Here is a 21,716-nt window from a genome sequence, read left to right on the forward strand (position 1 = left end):
TAAGACATTGCAGAAGGTAATTAAAGAAAACTTAAAGAAGTGGAAAAGTATATCATGTTTGTGCATGGAAGGATTCAGTATTGCTGTGATGTTCATTCTCCTTAAATTGGTCTTTAGAGTCAACACCATCTCAGTCAAAATCGCAGCAGGACTTTTTGTAGAAACTCACAAGCTGATTTGACAATTCATGTAGAAATACAAATAGCCTAAAATAGCCAAAACAACTATGAAAAAAGTTGAAGAAATGTGCAGGCCTTGTACTACCTGATTTTAGAGTTAATGCTAATGCTCTGATAATCCAGACAGTGTGGGATTGGCATAAAGATAAACAAATAGATCAGTAGAACACTACAGAGTCCAGAAATTGACCCACAAATATATGTTCATTTGATTTTTTTACAAAGGTACAAAGGAAATTAAATGATGAAGAGAGAAATTTTTTCAGCAAATTGTGCAACAAACAGCTAACTATCCGAACGATAAAAAAATGAACCTTGACCTATTCCTCACATAATATGCAAAAATTAATTTGAAATTGACCATAGACTTAAAGTGAAAGTGAAAACTATAAAACTTTTAGAAGAAAATGTAGGATATCATCTCTTTGGCATTGGGGTAAAAACTAAGATTTCTTAGAAAAAATATAAAAAGCACTAACCATTCAATTAAATATTGATTGATTGGAATTTTTTCAAAATTAAAAACAAATTGTTCTCCAAAAGATACCAGTAAGAAAGCAAAAAGATAAGCCATGACCTTGGAGAAATTATTTGCAACACATGTATCTGACAAAAGACTTTTATCCAGAATACATAAAGACCTCCTCTAATTTAGTAACAAAAAGACATAATCTAAGAAAAATTACACAAGAGACTTGAAAGACACTTCACAAAAGAAGATAAAAGAATGGTAATGGGGGCTTCCCTGGTGGTGCAGTGGTTGAGAGTTTGCCTGCCAATGCAGGGGACACGGTTTCGGGCCCTGGTCTGGGAGGATCCCACGTGCCACGGAGCGGCTGGGCCCCTGAGCCACAGTTGCTGAGCCTGCGCGTCTGGAGCCAGTGCTCCGCAGCGGGAGAGGCCGCGATAGTGAGGGCTCCGCGCACCGCGATGAAGAGTGGCCCCCGCTTGCTGCAGCTAGGGAGGGCCCTCGCACGGAGACGAAGACCCAGCACAGCCATAAATAAATAAATAAATAAAATTTTTTTAAAAAAGAATGGTAATGAGCACATTAAACTTTGCTCAATCTTATTAGTCATCAGGGAAATTGAAATTAAAACCACAATGATATAACATGACACACCCACTGCACTGTGTTAAACTAAAACGATTGATGAAATTCAATCATGGTGACAATATGGAACAAGGGGAACTTTCATAATTGCTGTTGGTAGTGTAAAATAGCAATACCCGTTCTGGAAAACAGTTTGGCAGCTCCTTATAAAGTTAATTATGTACCCACCCTACGACCGGCACTTTCCTCCCTAGGTATTTATCCAAGAAAAATGAAACCCTGCTCACAAAAAGACATACAAGAATGTTTATAACAGCTGTATCAATAATAGTCAAAAACTGGAAACGACCTGAATGTTCATCAGCGTGAGTCTGGATAAACCAGTTGTGGTATCTTCATACATCGGAATTGTATCCAGCAATAAAAAGGGATAAAGTACTGTTACCTGCAACCAAATAAGTGAATTTTACAGATGTTATGTGTAGTGAAAGAAGCCTGGCAGAAAAAATTAATAATGCATGATTCCATTTATATGACATTCATTCAAGAAGGGGTGAAATTAGCAGATGGTTATCTGGGGATCAGAGAGTGGGAGACTGGTACTGACAGAGAGGGAGTACAGAACAGGGTCTGGGAAATTTCTGTACCTTGGCCTGGGTGGTTACATGGTTACATACACATGTAAAAAATCATCAAGCTGTCAACTTAAGATTTATGCATCTGACTGTATGCCTCTTATTCCTCAATTAAAAAATTTAAAGATATAACTTAAGTGGTGCCTCATAGCATTTAGGTTGTTTGCATTACAGGCACTTAGCATTTTTTTGTATATGAAATTGGAAACTTAGAAGTTTCCAAGATTCAGCTGCTGAATCTTGATACACTAATTGGGGAAAAGAAGAAATGGCTAATGGCAACAACATTCACCAAGTGTCAGTTCTGTGCTAGACAGTTTTCAGTGTCACACCAAAGCACAGTTGTGGGTGCCCTGGCCAGCCAGCAGCATGGAATCCAGAGAGCATGGTGACAGATGACGGGGGAGGTCTGGGCCAGTGGCCAGGGTCACAGGAGTCTGGCAAGAGGTGAGCTATTGAGGGCTGCCCCGAAGTCAGGCAGACATACCCTAGAGATTCTGAACCTTCTATTAGAGATCTTCCATCCCAGAGGCTGGACCCCAGGAAGCAGGGCCCTGACCAAGGTGGTAAGGAAGGCCCAGGCATGGACCGTTGGGAAAGTCACCCAGACAGGGCAAGGGGACAAGACAGCTTAGTTTCAGAGAGAGGCAGATCTATGGGGACACATACCAAACTCTGGGCTCACGGTTGAAGAGCAATACCATAGAAATGACAGTTTTCTAATTTGTGGCACCCTAATTACTGGTGAGTTTGACTTGGTATAAGTGACTGAATACTAAACAACAGTTTCTTTTTGGGGGGTCTCTCCTTTTTTTTCAGCTTTATTGGATATAATTGACATAGAACATTGTGTAATTTTAAGGTGTACAATGTGATGATTCATATATGGTACACTGATTACCACAATAGTGTTAGTTAACACTCCCATCAGCTCACATAATTACATTTCGGGTGGAGAATGAGACATTTAGGATCTACTGTCTAGCAGCTTACAAGTATGTAGTATAATAGTGTTAGCTATAGTCACCGTGCTATACATTAGATCCCCAGGACTTATTCCTCTTGTAACTGGAAGTTTGTACCCTTTGACCAACATGTGTCCATTTCTCCTGCCCCCAGCCCCTGACAGCCACCATTCTACTCTGTTTCTATGACTTCAGCTTTTTTAGATTCCACATATAAATGAGATCATACAGTGTTTGTTTTTCTGTGTCTGACTTATTTTGCCTATCATAATGACCTCAGGGTCTATCTGTGTGGTTGCAAATGGCAGGATTTCCTTCTTTCTTATGCTGAATACTATTCCATTGTATATGTATGTGTGTGTGTGTGTGTGTGTGTGTATATATATATATGTATATATATATGTATATATACGAACACTTAGGTTGTTTCCATATCTTGGTTTGTGTAAATAATGCTGCAGTGAACATAGGAGTGCAGATATCTCTTCAAGATAGTGATTTCATTTCCTTCAGATAAATGCCCAGAAGTGGGATTTCTGGATCATATGGTAGTTCCATTTTTAATTTTTTTAGGACCCTCCATACTATTTTCCATAGGGGCTGTACCAATTTACATCCCCACCAACAGTGCACAAGGATTCCCTTTTCTCCACATACTCACCAACACTTTTTATCTCTTGTCTTTCTGATTATAGCCATTCTAACAGGTATGAGGTGATATCTCATTGTGGTTTTGATTTTTATTTCCCTGATGATTAGTGATGTTGAGCATCTTTTCAAGTACCTTTTGGCCATTTGTATGTCTTCTTTGGAAAAATGTCTATTCAGGTCAACTGCCCATTTTAAAAATTGGATTATTTGTTTTTTGGGTTTTTTTAAACAATTGAGTTGTATGAGTTTCTTATATATTTTGGATATTAACCTCTTATCACATAGATGGTTTGCAGATATTTTCACCCATTCTGCAACTTGCCTTTTCATTTTGTTGATTTGTTTCTTTTGCTGTGTAGAAGCTTTTTAGTTTGATGTAGTCCCACTTGTTTATTTTGCTTTTGTTGCTTGTGCTTTTGGTGTCAAATCCAAAAAAATTGTTGTCAAGACATTGTTTTCTTCTAGGAGTTTTATGGTTTCAGGTCTTAATATTTAAGTCTATAATCCATTTCTAGTTAATTTTTGTAAGTTGTGTAAGATAGGGGTCTGATTTCACTCTTCTACATATTTTATTGAAGAGACTATCCTTTCCCCATTCTGTATTCATGGTTCTCTTGTCAAATATTAGTTGACCATACATGCATAGCTTTATTTCTGGGCTCTTGATTCTGTTCCATTGCTCTGTGTGTCCTTTCTTTATGCCAACACCACACTGTTTTGATTACTGTAGCTTTGTAATATAGTTTGAAATCTCAAAGTGTGATATCTCCAGTTTTGTTTTTTCTCAGAGTTGTTGTGGTTATTTGAGATCTTTTGTGGTCCCATATGAATTTTAGGACTTTTTTTTTTGTATTTCTGGGGAAAAAAACCATTTTTCATAGGGTTTGCTTTGAATCTGTAGATTGCTTTGGGTAGTATGGACATTTTAACAATATTCATTTTTCTGATCCATGAACATGGTATATTGTTTCATTTATTTTTGTCTTCTTCAATTTCTTTCATCTTATAGTTTTCAGTGTACAGATCTTTCACTTCCTTGGTTAATTTATTGTTTTGTTTTCTGTTTTTTTTGTGGTGCGCGGGCCTCTCTCACTGTGTGGCCTCTCCCGTTGCGGAGCACAGGCTCCGGACGCGCAGGCTTAGCGGCTATGGCTCACGGGCCTAGCCGCTCCGCGGCATGTGGGATCTTCCCGGGGCACGAACCCGTGTCCCCTGCATCGGCAGGCGGACTCTCAACCACTGCACCACCAGGGAAGCCCTAATTTATTGGTTTTTGATGCAACTCTAAATGAGATTGTTTTTATTTCTTTTTCAGATATTGCACTGTTAGTGTAGAAAGATGCAGCTGATTTCTGTATTTTGACTTTGTATCCTACAACTTTACTGAATTCATTTATTAGTTGTAATGTTTTTGGGGGGACTCTTTAGGATATTCTATATATAAGATCATATCATCTGCAAATGGAAACTATTCTACTTCTTCTTTTCCAATTTGTATGCCTTTATTTCTTTCTTGTCTAATTGTTCTGGCTAGGACTTCCAGTACTATGTTGAATAAGGATAGCGAGCGTGGGCATCCTTATCTTATTCCTGATCTTACAGGAAAAGCTTTCAACCTTTCACTGTCAAGTATGGTGTTCACTATGGGCTTTAACAACAGTTTCTTCAAGTTCTCTGTGATTAGGGGGTTGACACATCCTGGGGCTTGATGCTACTGGAAACTGTAGAATTTGGGTGAACAGCAATGAGCCTATTATTCTATTTATTCTGCCCTTCCTCAAGGCCAGTGGGCAGACCATTATGGTCAGCTGGTATCAGGACATTTGTCAAGTTCTTGCTGTGATGAGAGACAGCCTAGCGCCCAGCACTTTGCCTACAGCCAACACCCTGATAGCAGGGCTAAGAAAAGGGAAACAGCAAACTTGCCAGGCTGCAGGGGCCTCCATGAGGAATGTGCGACCAAGCTCACAGGTGTATGACATTAGGACACAGCATAATACAAAGGAGGGAATCACATATGTCCCTATAAAGGGCTTAACACCTCCCAGCCTGGCCTCCCAAGTCAGCCAGTGTTAAGTCCAGCCCATCCCCTCATCAGCTTAGCAGCCTGGCGCTGGGACAGACCACCACCTATTGACCTTAGAATTTCATGTGGCAGCTCTCAGCGACCTGCTGCTCTTCCTTTCCCGCTTGCCAACAGCTCAGGCTTTCCTTATAGGCTGTTTTGTTGTGTTTTAACCCCTAGTGTTAATTCACCCCTTACTCACAAGTGTCTCAAAGCCCTCTCCCTGCTGAGCACACAGGAGCACACAGAGGCTCACGCAGTGGTCGTCTCAACATAATGAGATGGGTGCTGTTTCAGAATTCCAAAAGGTTAGCCAAAAATAGAAGCCTCTGAGTGACAGTGAAGTAAAAGTGCTTCGGGCTTCCCTGGTGGCGCAGTGGTTGAGAGTCCGCCTGCCGATACAGGGGACACGGGTTCGTGCCCCGGTCCAGGAAGATCCCACATGCCGCGGAGCGGCTGGGCCCGTGAGCCATGGCCGCTGAGCCTGCGCGTCCGGAGCCTGTGCTTCGCAAGGGGAGAGGCCACAACGGTGAGAGGCCCGCGTACCGAAAAAAAAAAAAAAAAAAGTGCTTCATCGGAGCTTCAGATATATAGATTTAAATAAACAATTAAGAAAAAAAAAGAAGACCTGTAAACGTTTGAATTTTTACTGAATAGTTCATTGTATGACAGATGCTGCTCAGTGACATAGCGCGCCCTGCACCGTGTGAGTTCAAAGATGACTAAGACACGGACTCTCAGCTGGAGGGATGGGTGGCAGTTAGGGTCAGGGGGGATGTGCACTGAGAGGGGTCTGGAGCAGAGAGAGGGCCGCCCCATTTTCTGTGTCGGGTGGCTCTCGGAAGGAGAGTCCTTGAGCTGAGTCCTGCATGGTGACCGGCAGAGCACGCCCTTTCACACCATCCCCCAGCAAGGGGAGCAGGACCTTGGAGGCGAGGCATGTGATGTGAGCGAGTGACTGTCAGGTTCAGGCTGAGCATCGAGACATAGGCATCCCAGTTCCCGGGCTGGAGAGGCTGGCCAGAGGGTGACTGTGGCGGTGATGGCGGGTCCTCACTGCGGGGAGCCCTGTGCGCCCTGAGTGCGGGGTTGAGAACCTTCCACCTTCCCTGCAAGTGATGGGGGTCATGGCCCATCACTTCAGCCATGGTCATGGCTGAAGGTGGAGTCAAGAATGCCCCTGGGGCTCCCGTTTGTGGCTGGGGAAGATAGGATGCCATTCGTGGACGTGGAAGTGTAGAGCCCTACGGAGTCCAAATTGCAGTGGGTTCTGTGCTCTCCCTCTCAATCTGTTGTCCCCCGAGTTCACTCTAGACCCCCATGAGGTGAGCTTTCTGTGTGTTGTACCCCTTGCCTTTCCCTCACCGCCCCAAGAAGGCCTCCTCCAGCTGTCTTGTGTGCCAAGCACCAGCTGAGCTGCTGCAGAGATTCAGGAAACAAAGATCTTGAGGGCTAATTTCTTTCACATATTAAATGTACGTTATTCTGCCTTATGTCAGCTTTAAGCAGCCACTAAGGGCAGTCAGGCCCCATAAGTTAGTCTTCAGCTAAATGCGAAGATCGTGTTATTGAAACAAGATCTTTCTAGCTGACGGTACTCCAAATGCACGCTTCGGTGCCTGTTAAATCTATTTATGGTTTCCTGATTCCCACCCCCACCCCTACCTCTATCCCTCCATCCACCGGAACATTAGAAGGAACTTGTAAAATGAGGACACTGTTAAGAAAGGAAGATGGCATCCAGCATTTGTTTGTTTACCTATCTGTTGTTGAAAATGATCAAGATCGATTTCAGAAGCATGTATTCAAATGTACGCTTACATGACCAAAGAGGTTGTATCATCCAACAATTGTTTTCTCTTCTGAAAGGCTAAGTAATAAAAAGCAGACTCTTCATTTGACATGAAAAGGGAAAAGGAGGAGAAATTGGGAAGTAATGTATTCAATTATAGGAGCCTTTTGCCAAGACCTTATTGATTTCATGTTTTGACAATTTCAGTCAAGCTTTAGTGGCGAAAAGATTGAGAAACAGGTCAGATCAAACATGTGTGTCCCCCCCTGCCCGTCCCCACTCCTGGATCTTTTCTGTGCCTGACAAAAACAGTCAGGTCTTGGCTGGGAAAGGGCTCTGTCTTTGGGGTCTGTTCATATTGCCAGGCCCCAGACCAGAGCCTGGAGGACAGTGCAGGTGAGAGAAGAGTCTGCAGAGACCCTGGCAATCCCCCCAAAACCTGCAGACGCTGTAGCTGCCATGCAGTGAGAAGGCTGACCTGGAGCCCCACACACCTTGCTGTGTATACTCCTCTCTACTGAATTTCCTCTCGCTATTTCTATGCCCTCTGAATCCAATTGCATTCCACCCCTTCCCGTGGAATCGACCTCGACTCCCAGCGTCTGTGAGGGAGGGTCCTTCATGTGCTCATTGGCCCTGACCACTGGGCTGGGTGCCAGGCAGGTCGCAGTCCTGCCCTGGTCAGAGCAGCGTGGCAAGGGCTCCGATGGATGGATGTGCCCACTTGGCAGCAGGGAGACCAGAGCGGGGAACCTGGGGAGGGGGAGCTGTCGGTGAGGGAGGTGGAGAGAAGGGGACGTGCACATCTCTGAAGCAGCGGAGGGAGTGCTCTGAGACTGGACAGTTCAGGGTGGAGGGGAGCCTTTGAATGCACGCGTATGGAGAACCTGCTGCCAGCACCGTAGGGGAGGATGCTTTCTCTGCTGCTGTGGCCCAGGCTGTCTGTGGGGGAGCCCTCTGTGTGAACAGCGAGGGCCGAGGGAAGGGGGCCAGGTCTGTGCTCACACAGCTTTGTTGGCAGCTGGGGACAAGGCACGCCCTGGCAGACCAGATACATCTGTGTTCCAGATCTAGGGACAGTTACTGGACTTGCCTGGGACTCACCCTAAAACCAGAATGTCTTCACCATCCGCGGCCAGCGCTGCGGAGCATGTGGGTGTGTTGGGGAGGTCCCCAGTGCTGGGCACCTTCATACTATCATAGCAGCCATCGTTCTCATGGTGTGTTTGTGTGGGAATCCCAGCCTTGCACCCAGGTGACTCATCTCCCCACACAAGGGCTCTTCCACCCCCTCAGCCCTGCAGTGCTGCCACCTGCCACCTTCTGAGGGAAGGGGGGATTCTGGTGCAGTGAGCCTAGTGCAGAGCTGGGGCCCAGCAAGGGTCTCGGGGTGGGGTGGGGTGCTAGAGCCAAGGGCCCTGGGTTCAAACTCTGACCCAGTCTCTGAGCTGAGCATGAACCTCATGGCTGGCCCCTCCCTCAGGTCCCCAAAGCCAGGACACAGCCCTCTCTGGGGCATCTTGAGAACATTTACTTCTCCTCATAGGAAACAAGCTGGAACAGTGGACATAAGGGTGCCCTCCAGTGTCCTTTCTCATATATATATATATACACACACACACACACACACACACACACATACATACATATACTTTGCGCATATAGTAGGATGTTGGCTAAGATTTATTTAACTGGCTCTCCTGGAATTGTAGCTCAGGTTCAAAGCTTAGGGTAAAGGTATCAAGAATCCCATATTCCCAGTTCAGGAAGCCACCAGTGAGCTGACAGCTGGTGGACCCAACCACCCTGCTTTCTTTGAGAAGTTAGTGGGAGACAAACCAGCACCTTCCCATTGGTGCAGGAAGAGGGCGGCAGAATTGGGGAGAGGGCAGAGTTCAGGGAGAGAGGCTGCAGGTGGTGGGAAGGGGGTCCTCTGCTCAAAGCCACCCAGAGGGAACCAAGCTTAATCTGGAAACAAACCTGAAGAGAAAAGGGAGAAATAACATGGTGGGCAAACACATAAGAAAAGAGGGATAGAGGGGACAGGAGAAAAGACATCTCAAACGACACAGGAAAAAAGACAGAAATGCAGACACAGAAATATGATAGGAGAGAAAAAAATAGAAAAACAAAACCCCAGAAAAAAATAGAAAAAATACAGGGTGGCGCAGTGGTTGGGAGTCAGCCTGCCGATGCAGGGGACGCGGGTTCGCGCCCCGGTCCGGGAGGATCCCACATGCTGCGGAGCGGCTAGGCCCGTGAGCCATGGCCGCTGAGCCTGCGCGTCCGGAGCCTGTGCTCCGCAACGCGAGAGGCCACAACAGTGAGAGGCCCGTGTACCGCAAAAAAAAAAAAGAAAAAATACAGAAATGCAGAAAACTCCAGAAACATTAAAAATATAGACAAGGGAAAAGTGGTGAAGTAAGGTTACCAAAAAAGAGAGAAAGGAGTCATTTCGGGAGAGAAATACAGAAAGATGAAAAAAAGATATTAAAAAATACTGGAAGGCAGAAAAATATATATGGACCACCCCCCCCCCCCACACACACACAAAAACAAGACAGAAAGTCAAACACGAAGAGAGGCAGGAAGGTGGAGGTGTGGGCTGAGTAGGTGAGGACTGGCCTTGTGGGGATGGCGGCGGAAGCCTCGTGCTCTGGCCACACCAAGGGTGCCGTCAGAGGGAGATGCAGACTGGACCCAGGGAGACCCCAGCCTCCCCAGCCAGGGCTGAGTGGGAAGCACACGGGCTACAGAGGGATCTACAGCAAAACAGAGGTGAGGCCAGGTGAGCATGTGCTGGAGGCGGGGTAGGTCTGGCGAAGCCAGGCCACAGGCTCTACCTACTACAGAGAAGGAAAAGAAGAGAAAAAAGAAGGAGAAGAAAAAGACTGTGCAGCCTGGATGATTTGGGGTGCACCATTTCCATTACTCTATGAGGTGATCATCTGCTGGGCAGGTACAGGGTTTGCTCTCTCCTGGACAAGGGCTCACAAGTCTAGGGGGTGGGCTGCTGAGGACAGTGGGAGCAGCTCTCCTGAGGGAGAAAAGTGGAAAGTGAGGGAAAAATCATTGTTTGACCTCCTTTACTTTATATAACTTGTTTAAGTAACTGCATATTGTATTGTTCTCCATATTGGGTGGGCATAATTTAAGACACGTGGTACCTGAAGTGTGTGTAGAATCTGGTATCCAAGCTTGGCGAACGTGTATGGTTATTGGTCAGGACTGGACTCTTCCTTCCACCTGATTCCACCCTCTATCCACAGTAAGGTTAAAAGGAAGAGGGTAGATTTAAGAGTGGGCACCGAAAACAAATTCAAAGGACATAGCAAATGGATTTGGGGCTGAGTACCAAGGGACGAATGCTTTAAATGCTGCCAAAACAGGAGCCTAGGGGCTCCAATCAAGATGGCGGAGTAGACAGATGTGGAACTCACCTCCGCCCACAAATACATCAAAAATACATCTGCAAATGGAACAATTCTCACAGAACACCTACTGAACACTAGCAGGAGACCTCAAACATCTGAAAGGACAAGAAAGATCTCCACATGGCTGGGTAGGATTGGTTAATAAAAGACATGAACTAATTTAAAAAAAATAAATAAGACGGAAGCCCAAAGAATGCGGAAGACAGGCACGGTGAGTCCACGGCTAAAGCTGGGCCCCTTGCTCTTGCTATCTACCCCCTCTGCCCTCCTGTTGTGAGTTGAGTTGTGTACCCCCCCACTCCAAAAGATATGTTCAGTCCTAACCCCCAGTATCTATAAAAGGGACCTTATTTGGAAATAGGGTCTTTGCAGACATAACCAAGTTAAAATGAGGTCGTAGTGAAGTAGGGTAGGCCTTACTCCAATATGACTGGTGTCCTTACAGGAAAAGGAGAGACCTAGAGACACAGAGGAGAATGGTTTGTGAAGATGGAGGCAGGTATTAGGTATTCAAGTCATTGGTTCACAAGCCAAGGAATGCAAAGGTTGCTGGCAACCACCAGAAGCTAGGAGAGGCAAGGAAGGCTTCTCCCCTAGAGCCTCTGGGGGGAGCATGGCCCTGCCCATACCTAGATTTTGGACTTCCAGCCTCTCGAACTGTCAGAGAATAAGTGTCTGTTGTTTTAAGTCATCAAGATGGTGGTGATTTGTCACAGCACCTCTAGGGAACTAATACAGCTCCTTAGTGTGGCTTTTAACTGTTCTTACACCCACAAGGTGGCTGAGTTCCAAGCAGGAAACTAGAAAAAGGACAAAGAGAAGAAGGCATATGTCAGCTCAGGCTCTCTTTTATCAGGAAAACAGTTTTCACAGAAGCACCACCCAGTAAACCTCTGCCTACTTTCATTGGCCGTGGGGGTCCCATGTCTAAGCCTTGTTGCAAAGGAGTCTGGGGAGGTGAGCATTTAAAAAATGTCAGCTTTTTACTTTATGTATATATAAATATAATTATAAACATATATATTGTAAAATAATATATATGATTTGTATATATTAAAATTCACCAATTTCAAGTGTTTTATCAATGAGCTTTGATGAATGCATATGGTCCTATAATCACCACCACAATAGAACATTTCCATCACCCTAAAAACATTTCTTTGTGCCCCTTTTCATCTCATCCCTTCCCCCGACTCTGACTCCTGGAAAACATTGATTTTTCTTTTGCTGTAGGTTTGCCTTTTTTATAATATAATATAAATGGAATAGCATAGTGCATAGTCTCTTATGTCTGGCTTCTGTTACTTAACAAAATGCTTTTGAGATCCATCCAAGTCGTTGGGTGTTCCTTTTTAATGTGGGGTACTGTTCCTTGGTACAGATGCACTACAATTTGTTTATCCATTAACCAGTTGGTGGGTATGTGGATTGATTCCAGTTTTGCTAGTATGAACAAAGCTTCTATGAACATTCTCGTGCAAGTCTCTGTATGGACATATGTTTTTATTTATCTTTTGTAAATATCTAGGAGTGGAATGGCTGGGTTCATAGTAGGTATATGTTTAACTCTATAAGAGACTGCCAAGCTGCCTTCCAAAGCGGCTGAACCACTTGCATTCCCAACAGCAACAACTTCTAGTTGCCCTGCATCCTCAGTATTTAACATAGCCTGTCTTACTCATTTTAGCCATTCTAGTGGGTGTGGAGTGGTATTTCATTGTGGTCTTGATTTGCATTTCTCAAATCTTTTTCATGTGTTTATTTGCCATTCGTTTGTATTGTTTGGTGAAGTGTCCGTTCAAATTTCTCGCCTGTTTGTTTAACTGGATTTTGTTTTCTTACTATTGAATTGTAAGTTGTCTTTATAAATTCTGTATGGAAGCCCTTTATTATATATGTGATTCACAAATATTTTCTCTTAATCCATTACCCATGGTTTCATTTTCTTAAGAGTGTCAGAAAGAACAGAATTTTAATTTTGGTGAAGTTCAACCTTTTTGTGTCATGTATCACGAAATCTTCAGCTAACCCAACATCACTAGAATTTTCTCACATAGTTTCTTCCAGAAGTTTTGTAGATTTATCTCTTACATTTAGGTTCATGATCCACTTGGAGTTTACTTTTGTATATGATGTGAAGTAAGGGTGAGATTCATTTGTTTGTTTGTTTTTGCATGTGGCTATTCAGTTGTTCTAGCACCATTTGGTGAAAAGACTGTTTTTTCCCCATTCAGTTACCTTGGTGACTTTGCTGAAAATCAGTTGACCATGCATGTGTGGCTCTATTTCTGGACTCTCTACTTTATTCCATTCATCTACATTTCATTCTTATCCCAATACCATACTGTTGTGTTTACTGTCGCATTAGAGTAAGTGTTGAAATCAGTTATTGAATCGTCCACCTTTTTTTTTTTTTTTCCTCAAAATTGTTTTGACTATTCTAAGTCCTCTGTATTTCCATATGTTTTACAATCAGCTTCTCAATTTCGACAAAAATATCTGCTGGGATTTTTTTTTTTTTTTTTTTTTTTTTTTTTTGCGGTACGCGGGCCTCTCACTGTTGTGGCCTCTCCTGTTGCGGAGCACAGGCTCCGGACGCGCAGTCTTAGCGGCCATGGCTCACAGGCCCAGCCGCTCCGTGGCATGTGGGATCCTCCCGGACCGGGGCACGAACCCATGTCCCCTGCATCGGCAGGCGGACTCTCAACCACTGCACCACCAGGGAAGCCCTCTGCTGGGATTTTGATTGGCATTGTGTTGAATCTGTAGATCAAGGTGAGAAGAAATAATGTCTTAGCAATATGTAGTTCTCTGACCCACAAGCACCGTATATCTCTCCCTTTATTTAGGTGCTCCTTTTAAATTTCCTTCTGCAACATTTTTTTCAGTTTTCATGTACAGATATTGCAAGTACTTTGTAAAAGGTGTCTGTAAATATGTCATATGTTTGATGTTACAGCAACAGCATTGAAATTTCAAGTTCCCATTGTTCATTTCTAGAATACAGAAATACAATTGACTTTTGTATGTCAGTCTTGTATCTCGTGATTTTGCTTAATTGGCTTATTAGTCCTGGTAGCTTTATTATATATTCCTTAGGATTTTCTACATAAAATATCATGTCTTTTTGTATGAAGACTGTCTTACTTACTCATTTCCAAATTCTAGGCCTTTAATTTCTTTTTCTTGCTTTATTGCTGTGGCCAGGACCCCCAGTACAATGTTGATTAGAAGTGGAGATAATGGACAGCCTCATCTTCTTTCTGATCTTAGGGGGAAAGCACTCAGTCTTTGGCTATTAAATATGACGTTAGCTGAGGCTTTTTTGTAGATCCTCTGTAGGGAGTTAAGTGTTTTTAACTGGGTATATTGCTACCCAAAGCTATTTGGGGTGTTTCTAGGAAAGAAAAAGGGGGAATGGATATGGGCATCCACCAAAGATAAGGCAGCAGGGGTTTCTTTATGAGTTCAGCTCTGTCTTAGCTGTATGATGACTTATTAGGAAACAAGCATTTATTTTTAAGTGTGGGGTGTGGTTCACACCAAACCTGACCAGGTGTGACAATACATTTTTATAAACTGTGTATTTGGGAAGGACAGGTGTTGGCCAGGGAACTAACTCCCCATGAGTCCATTGGGAGGCAGTGTACCCTGTGATTAGGAACGTGGGCTCAGAAAGCTGGGTACCCAGTCCAAACCCAGCTCTGCAGCCTTGGGCAAGTTCCTCAACCTTTCTGTGTCACAGTTTTCCACCTGCAAAATGAAGATAATAAAAGATATCATTAATGCTTACCTGCAGGGCTTCTGAAAGCTAAATGAACAAATGCACATAAGGGGCTTAAAACAGTGTCTGTTACCTGGTGCGTTTTAAGAAGGGTTTGTTTTGCATAAGGCTAATTTACACACAAGTTTTCAGGAGCAGCTCTACCACTTGAAGTAAACAACAACCATGTCATTTTTAAAATCCTTTCTCCAAAAACCTCATGTTAAGATTTTGTAACGTTGCAGGGCTAGATATTTGATTTCTGTTTTTTACAATGTTTTTGTGCAATAAGTAAATTTAAACTTTCTGTGCATTGCAAAGGCAATTGTCAGTGGGGTTACAATTGCGGACAGTGACACTCTGCAGTTAGCGCGGAGTCTACACTTGGAGGCTGAACCAGAGTTTGATCTTCTGGTCTGCTCGCTTTGACCAGTTGATCATGGGATGGAGTGTGCCCCACACACCTCTCAAAGGCCACCCTGCCTAGGCACGTGGACCACTGTGCAGCCCTCAGTCGGCTTCCTGCCAATCAACTAACTCAAGGGACCAGAGGCTTCTCAGTCGGTTGCTTTCCTGGGCATCTGCCCTCGTAAAGTTGCCTTCCTATCGACACATTCCAAGTCCTGGGTGCTGTCCAGTGGGGGGGTGAGTCGTGCCAGGCTTTCTATCTGGGAAGTGGCCAGTGCCAGGGGCCACTTGCCAGCAAGGATGAGGTTACACTGAGCCTTCTCGAGTGGGTCCTGCAGCAGTACAGTGATGTTGACATGTAAGGAAAAGCACCCAGGAGCTGGTTGGCAGGCCTTCAAGGGGCCTTTCCCCTTAACTTGAACTTGCTTTTTACTTCTGCCTCATCCTGTTGGAGGGGTTAAGCCACAGCCAGTTTTGCAAAAATCCCTCTGCAAGCTTTTCCCATGTGATGTCCCTTCTTCAAGCAGGGTTCCACGTGGTCCGGCCAGTTCTCTGTCCCTGCTTTTCTCTTGATCAGTCCCGTGAAAACTTACTTTACACGTTGACTTAAAAAAAATCTAAAAGTGTCCGCAATTCTACCTGGACACCTCCACATTATAGTTGATCCTTCCTCTCTCCTTCCCATGCAGTGGTGGAGGGCAGCTGATCCATGTTTAGGGGGGCCTGTCCACTGGGCTTCAGCGTGGATTTCCGGGCATTTTCCTCTGCAGTGTGAGTTTCAGGACCATGAGTGTGTTTGGCCAGCTGTTGTTCTCGCCTCTGCCAGAGATGTTCTGTGGGCTGTTCCTTTGAGAATCGCCTATCTCCACTGTGTCTTTTCAGTTGTAATTGTGACACCAGTGCAGGGAGCAAGACAGACATTATCCTCTCCCTCCACTGTCATGAGATGCCCCAGTTTTAGGTGGGGACCCCGAGGCGCATGTGACACGGTCCTCTGAGCTGTGCCTGCCGCCCCAGGTCATCATGCTAAATTATACATGGGTAGAGGCTTTCTGTGCTGCCAGTTTTTCCACTGGAGCACAAAGCTCTCTGTTACAGGAGGATTTTTACAAAGGAGTCTGTCATCCAGGCCCTGGAAGAACTGGGGAGCTGGGGAAGGCAGGTGACCTTCCAACCAGATGACTTGGGGTATGAGTTGGAAGCAAATGGGAAGCAGATACAGACAGCCTAACTTTCTACTTGAGTGTTATTTCTTTGAGCAGAGAGAATTGCTGAAAGTTTGAATACCAAGCTGTTCAGTTTGCTTCGAGGGGGAGGGTGCTGTCCCCCACCCTAGGCAGGGAGGCCTTTGAGAGATGCATGGGGCACATTCCATCCCATGATCAAGTGGTCAAAGCGAGCAGACCAGAAGATCAAACTCTGGTTCAGCCTCCAAGTGTAGACTCCGCGCTAACTGCAGAGTGCCACTGCCCTTCTCCCTGGGGGAAAACAAAGGCAAGAAGAAACAAAAAAAGTCAGAGTGCCAAATTTCACACCCTGCTCTGGTCAGATAAGAATCCGCCTTCCCGAAATGACTGTGACTGCCGGCTTCGTGATTCGACACCTTTTTCTCTTTTCTGTGTATTTTCTTCATTCTTATTTTATTCCAGTTATATTTCTTCACTTCCCTCTGATTAAAAAACAAAATAAAGCAAACAACTTCCTTCATTAGAGTCACTGAAAGACCATCTTACCCAGAGTAGAGCTGAAAAAAGCTACTCGTTAGGTGAATAAATGACATAAATGTCCTGTGAGTCTGATTTCCACCTTGATGCTCGTCCCCCACACGTGTCAAATACGGCCACTACCAAATGCCAATGCTGCAGATGTGACAGGCATTCAAGAAACAATCTGATGAGAATTTGTAAGATCTACTCTCTTAGCAACTTTCAAATATACAAGCAGTTATATTATTAACTACAGTCCCTGGGCTTTCATCACAAGAAAAAAAAATGTTTGTAACTATGGTGAACGGATGTGAACTAGACTTATGGTGGCGATCATTTTGCAATATACACAAATATTGAATCATTATGTTGTACACCTGAACCTAACATATTGCTATTGTCAGTTATATCTAAATTAAAAAAAAAACCATTTTTAATGGCTCAGAAGTGAAATAATTTGTCCTAACCACAAAGGTGGATAGTAATGGGGCTATGGTTTCAACTTTTATCTCTCAAGCCCCAAAGTCCGTGGTCTTTCAATTACAAGATTCCTCTAAGAATCTGTACATACATTTCTTAATGAGAATCAAAAGGAATGTTGTTATGGACTGAACGACTGTGTCCCCGCCCCCAAGTTCATGTGTTGAAGCCCTCATTCCCAATGTGATGGCATCTGGAGATGGGGCCTTTGAGAGGTCATTAGGGTTAGATTAGGTCATGAGGGTGGGAACTTTATGATGGGCTGAGTTTCCTTATAAAAAGAGAAAGAGACCACTCTCGCTCTGCCATGTGAAAATAGAAAAAAGGCAGCCTTCTGCAAGCCAGGAAGAGTTTCACCAGAACCTGACTGTGCTGGTACCCTGATGCTGGACTTCCAGCCTCCAGAACTGTCAGGAAACGAATTTCAAGCAAAAGCTTTTAAGCAGAATTTTAAGAAAAAAGAAAAAGAAGAGAAAAAAGAAAAGAAAGAATTTGAAAACATGTGGCAGTACCTGAGTACAAGGTGGGGAGGGGGAAGGGAAGGTGGGTAGGTTCTGTTGCAGATTAGGTTTAAGTAGTTCGTTCTGGTATTTACAGTTCTCCAGGCATGGAGTGACCTGAATAAAAACCGTCTCACGTTCTGTGTCCCTCGCCTTCGAATTGTTTCTTCGACGCCTGTCAGAGCTCAAGAATTGGCAGCTGGTGGTGGCCACGCTTGGTATGTGTGAGGAATTAATAGAAGCACGTAAACTGGACTCACAGTATGTTTCTGGCATTTCTCCATCTAAGGAATAGCTTTTGGGGGTGACAGGGGCGCCTACAGTAGGTCCGCTTACTGGCTGTACTGGCTGCATTGTCTACCATCTGCCTTGCTGGGAAGTTCGATTCTCTCAGAATATCGTCAGCGGTGATTTTTCTGCTGTCCGTTTGGCAGGTGACGAGCGAGAATGAGGACTTTTCCAGTGCCTGGAACTCATGTCTTCACCACGTCACCTGCCTGTCTCTGGCACACATTCACAGAGGTCAGTGGGCTCTTGTCAAATATTTGGGATTGAGTGACTTCCGGGTTATCTGGGACTCCGACTCTGCAGAGAAAGGACAGTCCCCACTCTGGTCTGAGCCCTTGTGTTGAATTTAGGGTCCCCAAATAACGCCCCATGTGCTAGGAACACTGACCAAATGACACCCACAAAACCTAATGTTAAACTCGCCAGGAGCCAGCCGGCTAAATGTTGGCCCCTCATCAGTGGCCCTCTGCCCAATGGTGACTGTCATTCCCAAATAAACAAACGGGACGGGGGTGGGCAAAGTGAGGGTGTTTTAATGGGATCACTGCCTGAAGAAGTTCAAGTACCGAAACTACTCAAACCTAACCCCCAAATTAGCAAGGACTAGTACCACCTTTTAAAGCTATGGGTTCTCAACCAGAGGGGATCGCGCCCTCCAGGGGACGTTTGGTGACAGTTAGAGACATTTTTAGTTGTTGCATTTGAGCAGGGGTTGCTAGTGGGGAGGGGCCGGGGACACCACACCAGACAGCACCCTCCCCCTCGAAGCAAAGAGCAATCCAGTCCAAAGCGTCAGCGTGCTGAGGGTGAGGAAGTGTGAATGTTCATTTTGGCCTCAAAACACCAAAATCACGTAAAGTAAGATGAAACATTGAAAACAGAGTGAGATCCGTGAAGATATGGCAAATTATTCTTGAAATTATTGCTTAACTCAAGAGACATTTGTTTGTTCATCCCTATGCCCTTCTCCATGGGGGGGAAGTGTGATAAGAGGAAGGCGCTCTCTGCGTTTTTGCTGTGTGGAGTTTTCCATCACACCAGGGGCACTGCCAGCTCCCAGAAGGCAGGACCAGGTTTTGGTCACCACCTCAGCTCCGGGGTCAGGCTGCTGGTCCTGTCGCATCCCTGGGCACTGTCTCAGGGCTGGAATTCCTTGATGGGCTCTGCTAAGAGTCAAGACATCAATCCAGGACTGCCTGCCTCCTGCCCAGCCCCCGAGCTGGGCAGCAGGCAGCTCAGGAGGAGCAAAGTGCCACGTTATTAATGGCTGTGGGGGTGCCCAGGACCCTCGCGCAGAGCCGACAAGAGCTGGATTGGAGTGAGTAGTTTCGGTATAGATGGAGCCAGGCCTCTCCCCTCCCTCTGAGTGCGGTCCAGTGCTTGGGACCCTGGTGAGCCTCATGGCATAGGGCTCAAGAGTAAGGACCGGAATGAGGATGCTCAGGTGAGTGTGCACGTGCTCAGGTGAACTTTCCAAGAGCACAGGCTCTTCACGGGGTCCGGGAGGCCGCCAGGAGCACCATCCCCAGGGCCAGCCTTTAAACACAGTGACCACACCCTGTGATAACGATGGCCTCGCAGACACCCCAGACTCTGATTTCTACCTTCTGCTCCCTGGGGCAGAGGAAGGAGGAGGAAGCAGAGGGTCCGAGAAGGTAAAGGAAAGGGCAGAACGTTCCCTCCCCTGTGGGTCAGTAAGGTACAGGATTGGGTTCCTTGGTTTGCAGATTCAGGAGTTTTCATCTGCCTGTACACCCACCGTATATGAGGCTCCGGGGAATTGACGCTCCTTAATCAAAGTCAGAAGGGACAGATACAGAAACCAGAATGCCAGTTCACGCATCACAAACCCAAACCCAGCTGCTGAGTCCCCGCGCGTGCTCCATCCTCGCTGTGGGGACAGCTCCACGTGGGATTCGGTTATCGTCAGAAGGTGCCGAGGCTGGACCATCTGGACAGCTCTTTGGGGCGAGGGAGCGGGATTGAGCTCCATGCTGACCTGCCCGCCGTGGATTCCGGAGCCCATGGGGACTTGCTTCCTGGACTGGCTTGGTCCTCTCAGCACCTACCTCACCCCTAGGAAATTTAGGTAAACCACCCCTCTTCTGTCAGTGGGTTATTTTTCCAGATGTGTTGATCAGGCTGAGACTTATCCGGGATGTGGAATAACGCTCAAGACACGCTTACGGAAGGCGAGTACGTCCCAGGCCTTCTCTTCCACTTTGTGAACCTTAATGGCTCAGTCCTCCAGGGTGCTGTGGCCCCAGCACCTGGGCTCCTCCCTCTGGGGTCCCGTGTACTCACCAGATCTTGCCCTTCCTGGGACACAAGGATGAACCCTGTGGACTCCAGGTCTCACCTTCATTTACAAAATGTAGATAATGTGATATTTACCTCGGGGAGGGGCATTGAGAAGATACTTGAATGCCCTTACCTTAGCACCTGACCCATGGTTAGTGTTCAATAAAACTTTTTTTCTTACTGTTAATTACTAATCTACAGAGACCTTAGTTCCCATAACCAAAGTGGAACATTTAGATCCTTTTTCTTAAGAGGAAGAAACAGAGAAAGATTAAACGGGTTAGGTTCCAATGTTGAAGTCTTAACACCAGGAAGAAATGTCAAGGATTTGATGTTACCACAGCACCAAGGAAATCCAGATTAATTCTGAATCTTTTATTGGTTAATAACCACGGTAAGCAAGAGTGATGATTTCTAGGAAATTGGCCTCCAGTTCCACGACAGGTGAAGAGGACCTGGCCGTAGAAAGTCACAGAAGAAAAATCATAAGGATAACAAGAAAAATAATAGGACTCAATGACAGCATCTAGAAATCCTAGGAATGTTTTGAAATAGAGAAATCCATCCATAATGAGGAGGTCTGTAAGGATACAGAATGGGTTCTAATGATAGGAATGCCCTGAACACACTACCCAGGAAAAATGTAGTCAGCCTGTCATTACATTCAAATAGAACGCACCCCCACCCCCACCCCCCACCCCGCCCCTGCCCCGGGAAGAGGTCTCCAGGGGCCGGGAGAGGAGGTAGAAGGAGCCCATCTGTCTTCTTTGACTGGACCCAGATGTTGCCTTTGGAGACTTTTGAAGGAATCACACAAAGCAGGAAGGGAAGGATCAGGCTGCGAACACACAGACCTGAGCGTCACCCCAGATGAAAATGAGCTCCACATCTAGCCATTTTTATAAGGAACAAACGGAAAGAAAGCCTTCTTGCATCAGTTTCCATTTGTCACCTGAAGACTCAGGAAAACCGTGTTGGAAATAAAAATGTTAAGCAGTCTCTAGTGGTTTCTAAAGTGGGATGTAACCATTACGATGATAAATGATTCCTTTTCTCTGATAGACATTTTTATCTTGCCCTAGAAATAGCAGTGCTGAAGCACGGTACTGTCTGAACCCCTAAGGGTGTACCAATTCCTAAACCAAAAAAGAGACACGAAGCACTTTTATTAAATAAATTACATCCGGCATTCTCCAGCTCTGTGCAGAATTATCTCTTTGTTTTCTTTCTCAGAGCTTGTGAGTAGCCCTCATTATGCTTCAGGAAGTCCCTTTTCTGTTTCTTAATAAAGTGACTAAGAGTTTAGAATGTTTGCATTAAGCACAGGTTGTAGCTATAATTAGAATATATAAGAAGTGTGGATTTCTGCCTATCGGAGGACCAATTTCCGACTCGTCTCAAGGATGTATTTGCTTCCAAACAAGACGTCCTTTGTTAATAAAAATGTGATCACGTGCGTTATTAAAGCGTCATTTCTGCATTTTATCCGTGAGTC

At 45.2% G+C, this 21,716-nt stretch overlaps 1 protein-coding gene across 1 annotated transcript in view; it reads left to right on the forward strand.

The window, feature by feature from the left end:
• Positions 1-21,716, forward strand: part of ACOXL (acyl-CoA oxidase like) — a 366,413-nt gene that overhangs the window by 266,013 nt on the left and 78,684 nt on the right. Inside the window, 1 exon segment of the mRNA XM_069541255.1 lies at positions 18,067-18,154. Within this exon segment, the coding sequence (XP_069397356.1) occupies positions 18,067-18,154 (88 nt within the window).

Source organism: Delphinus delphis, chromosome 12 (genome assembly GCF_949987515.2).
Source record: "Delphinus delphis chromosome 12, mDelDel1.2, whole genome shotgun sequence".
Classification (NCBI taxonomy): Eukaryota; Metazoa; Chordata; class Mammalia; order Artiodactyla; family Delphinidae; genus Delphinus; species Delphinus delphis.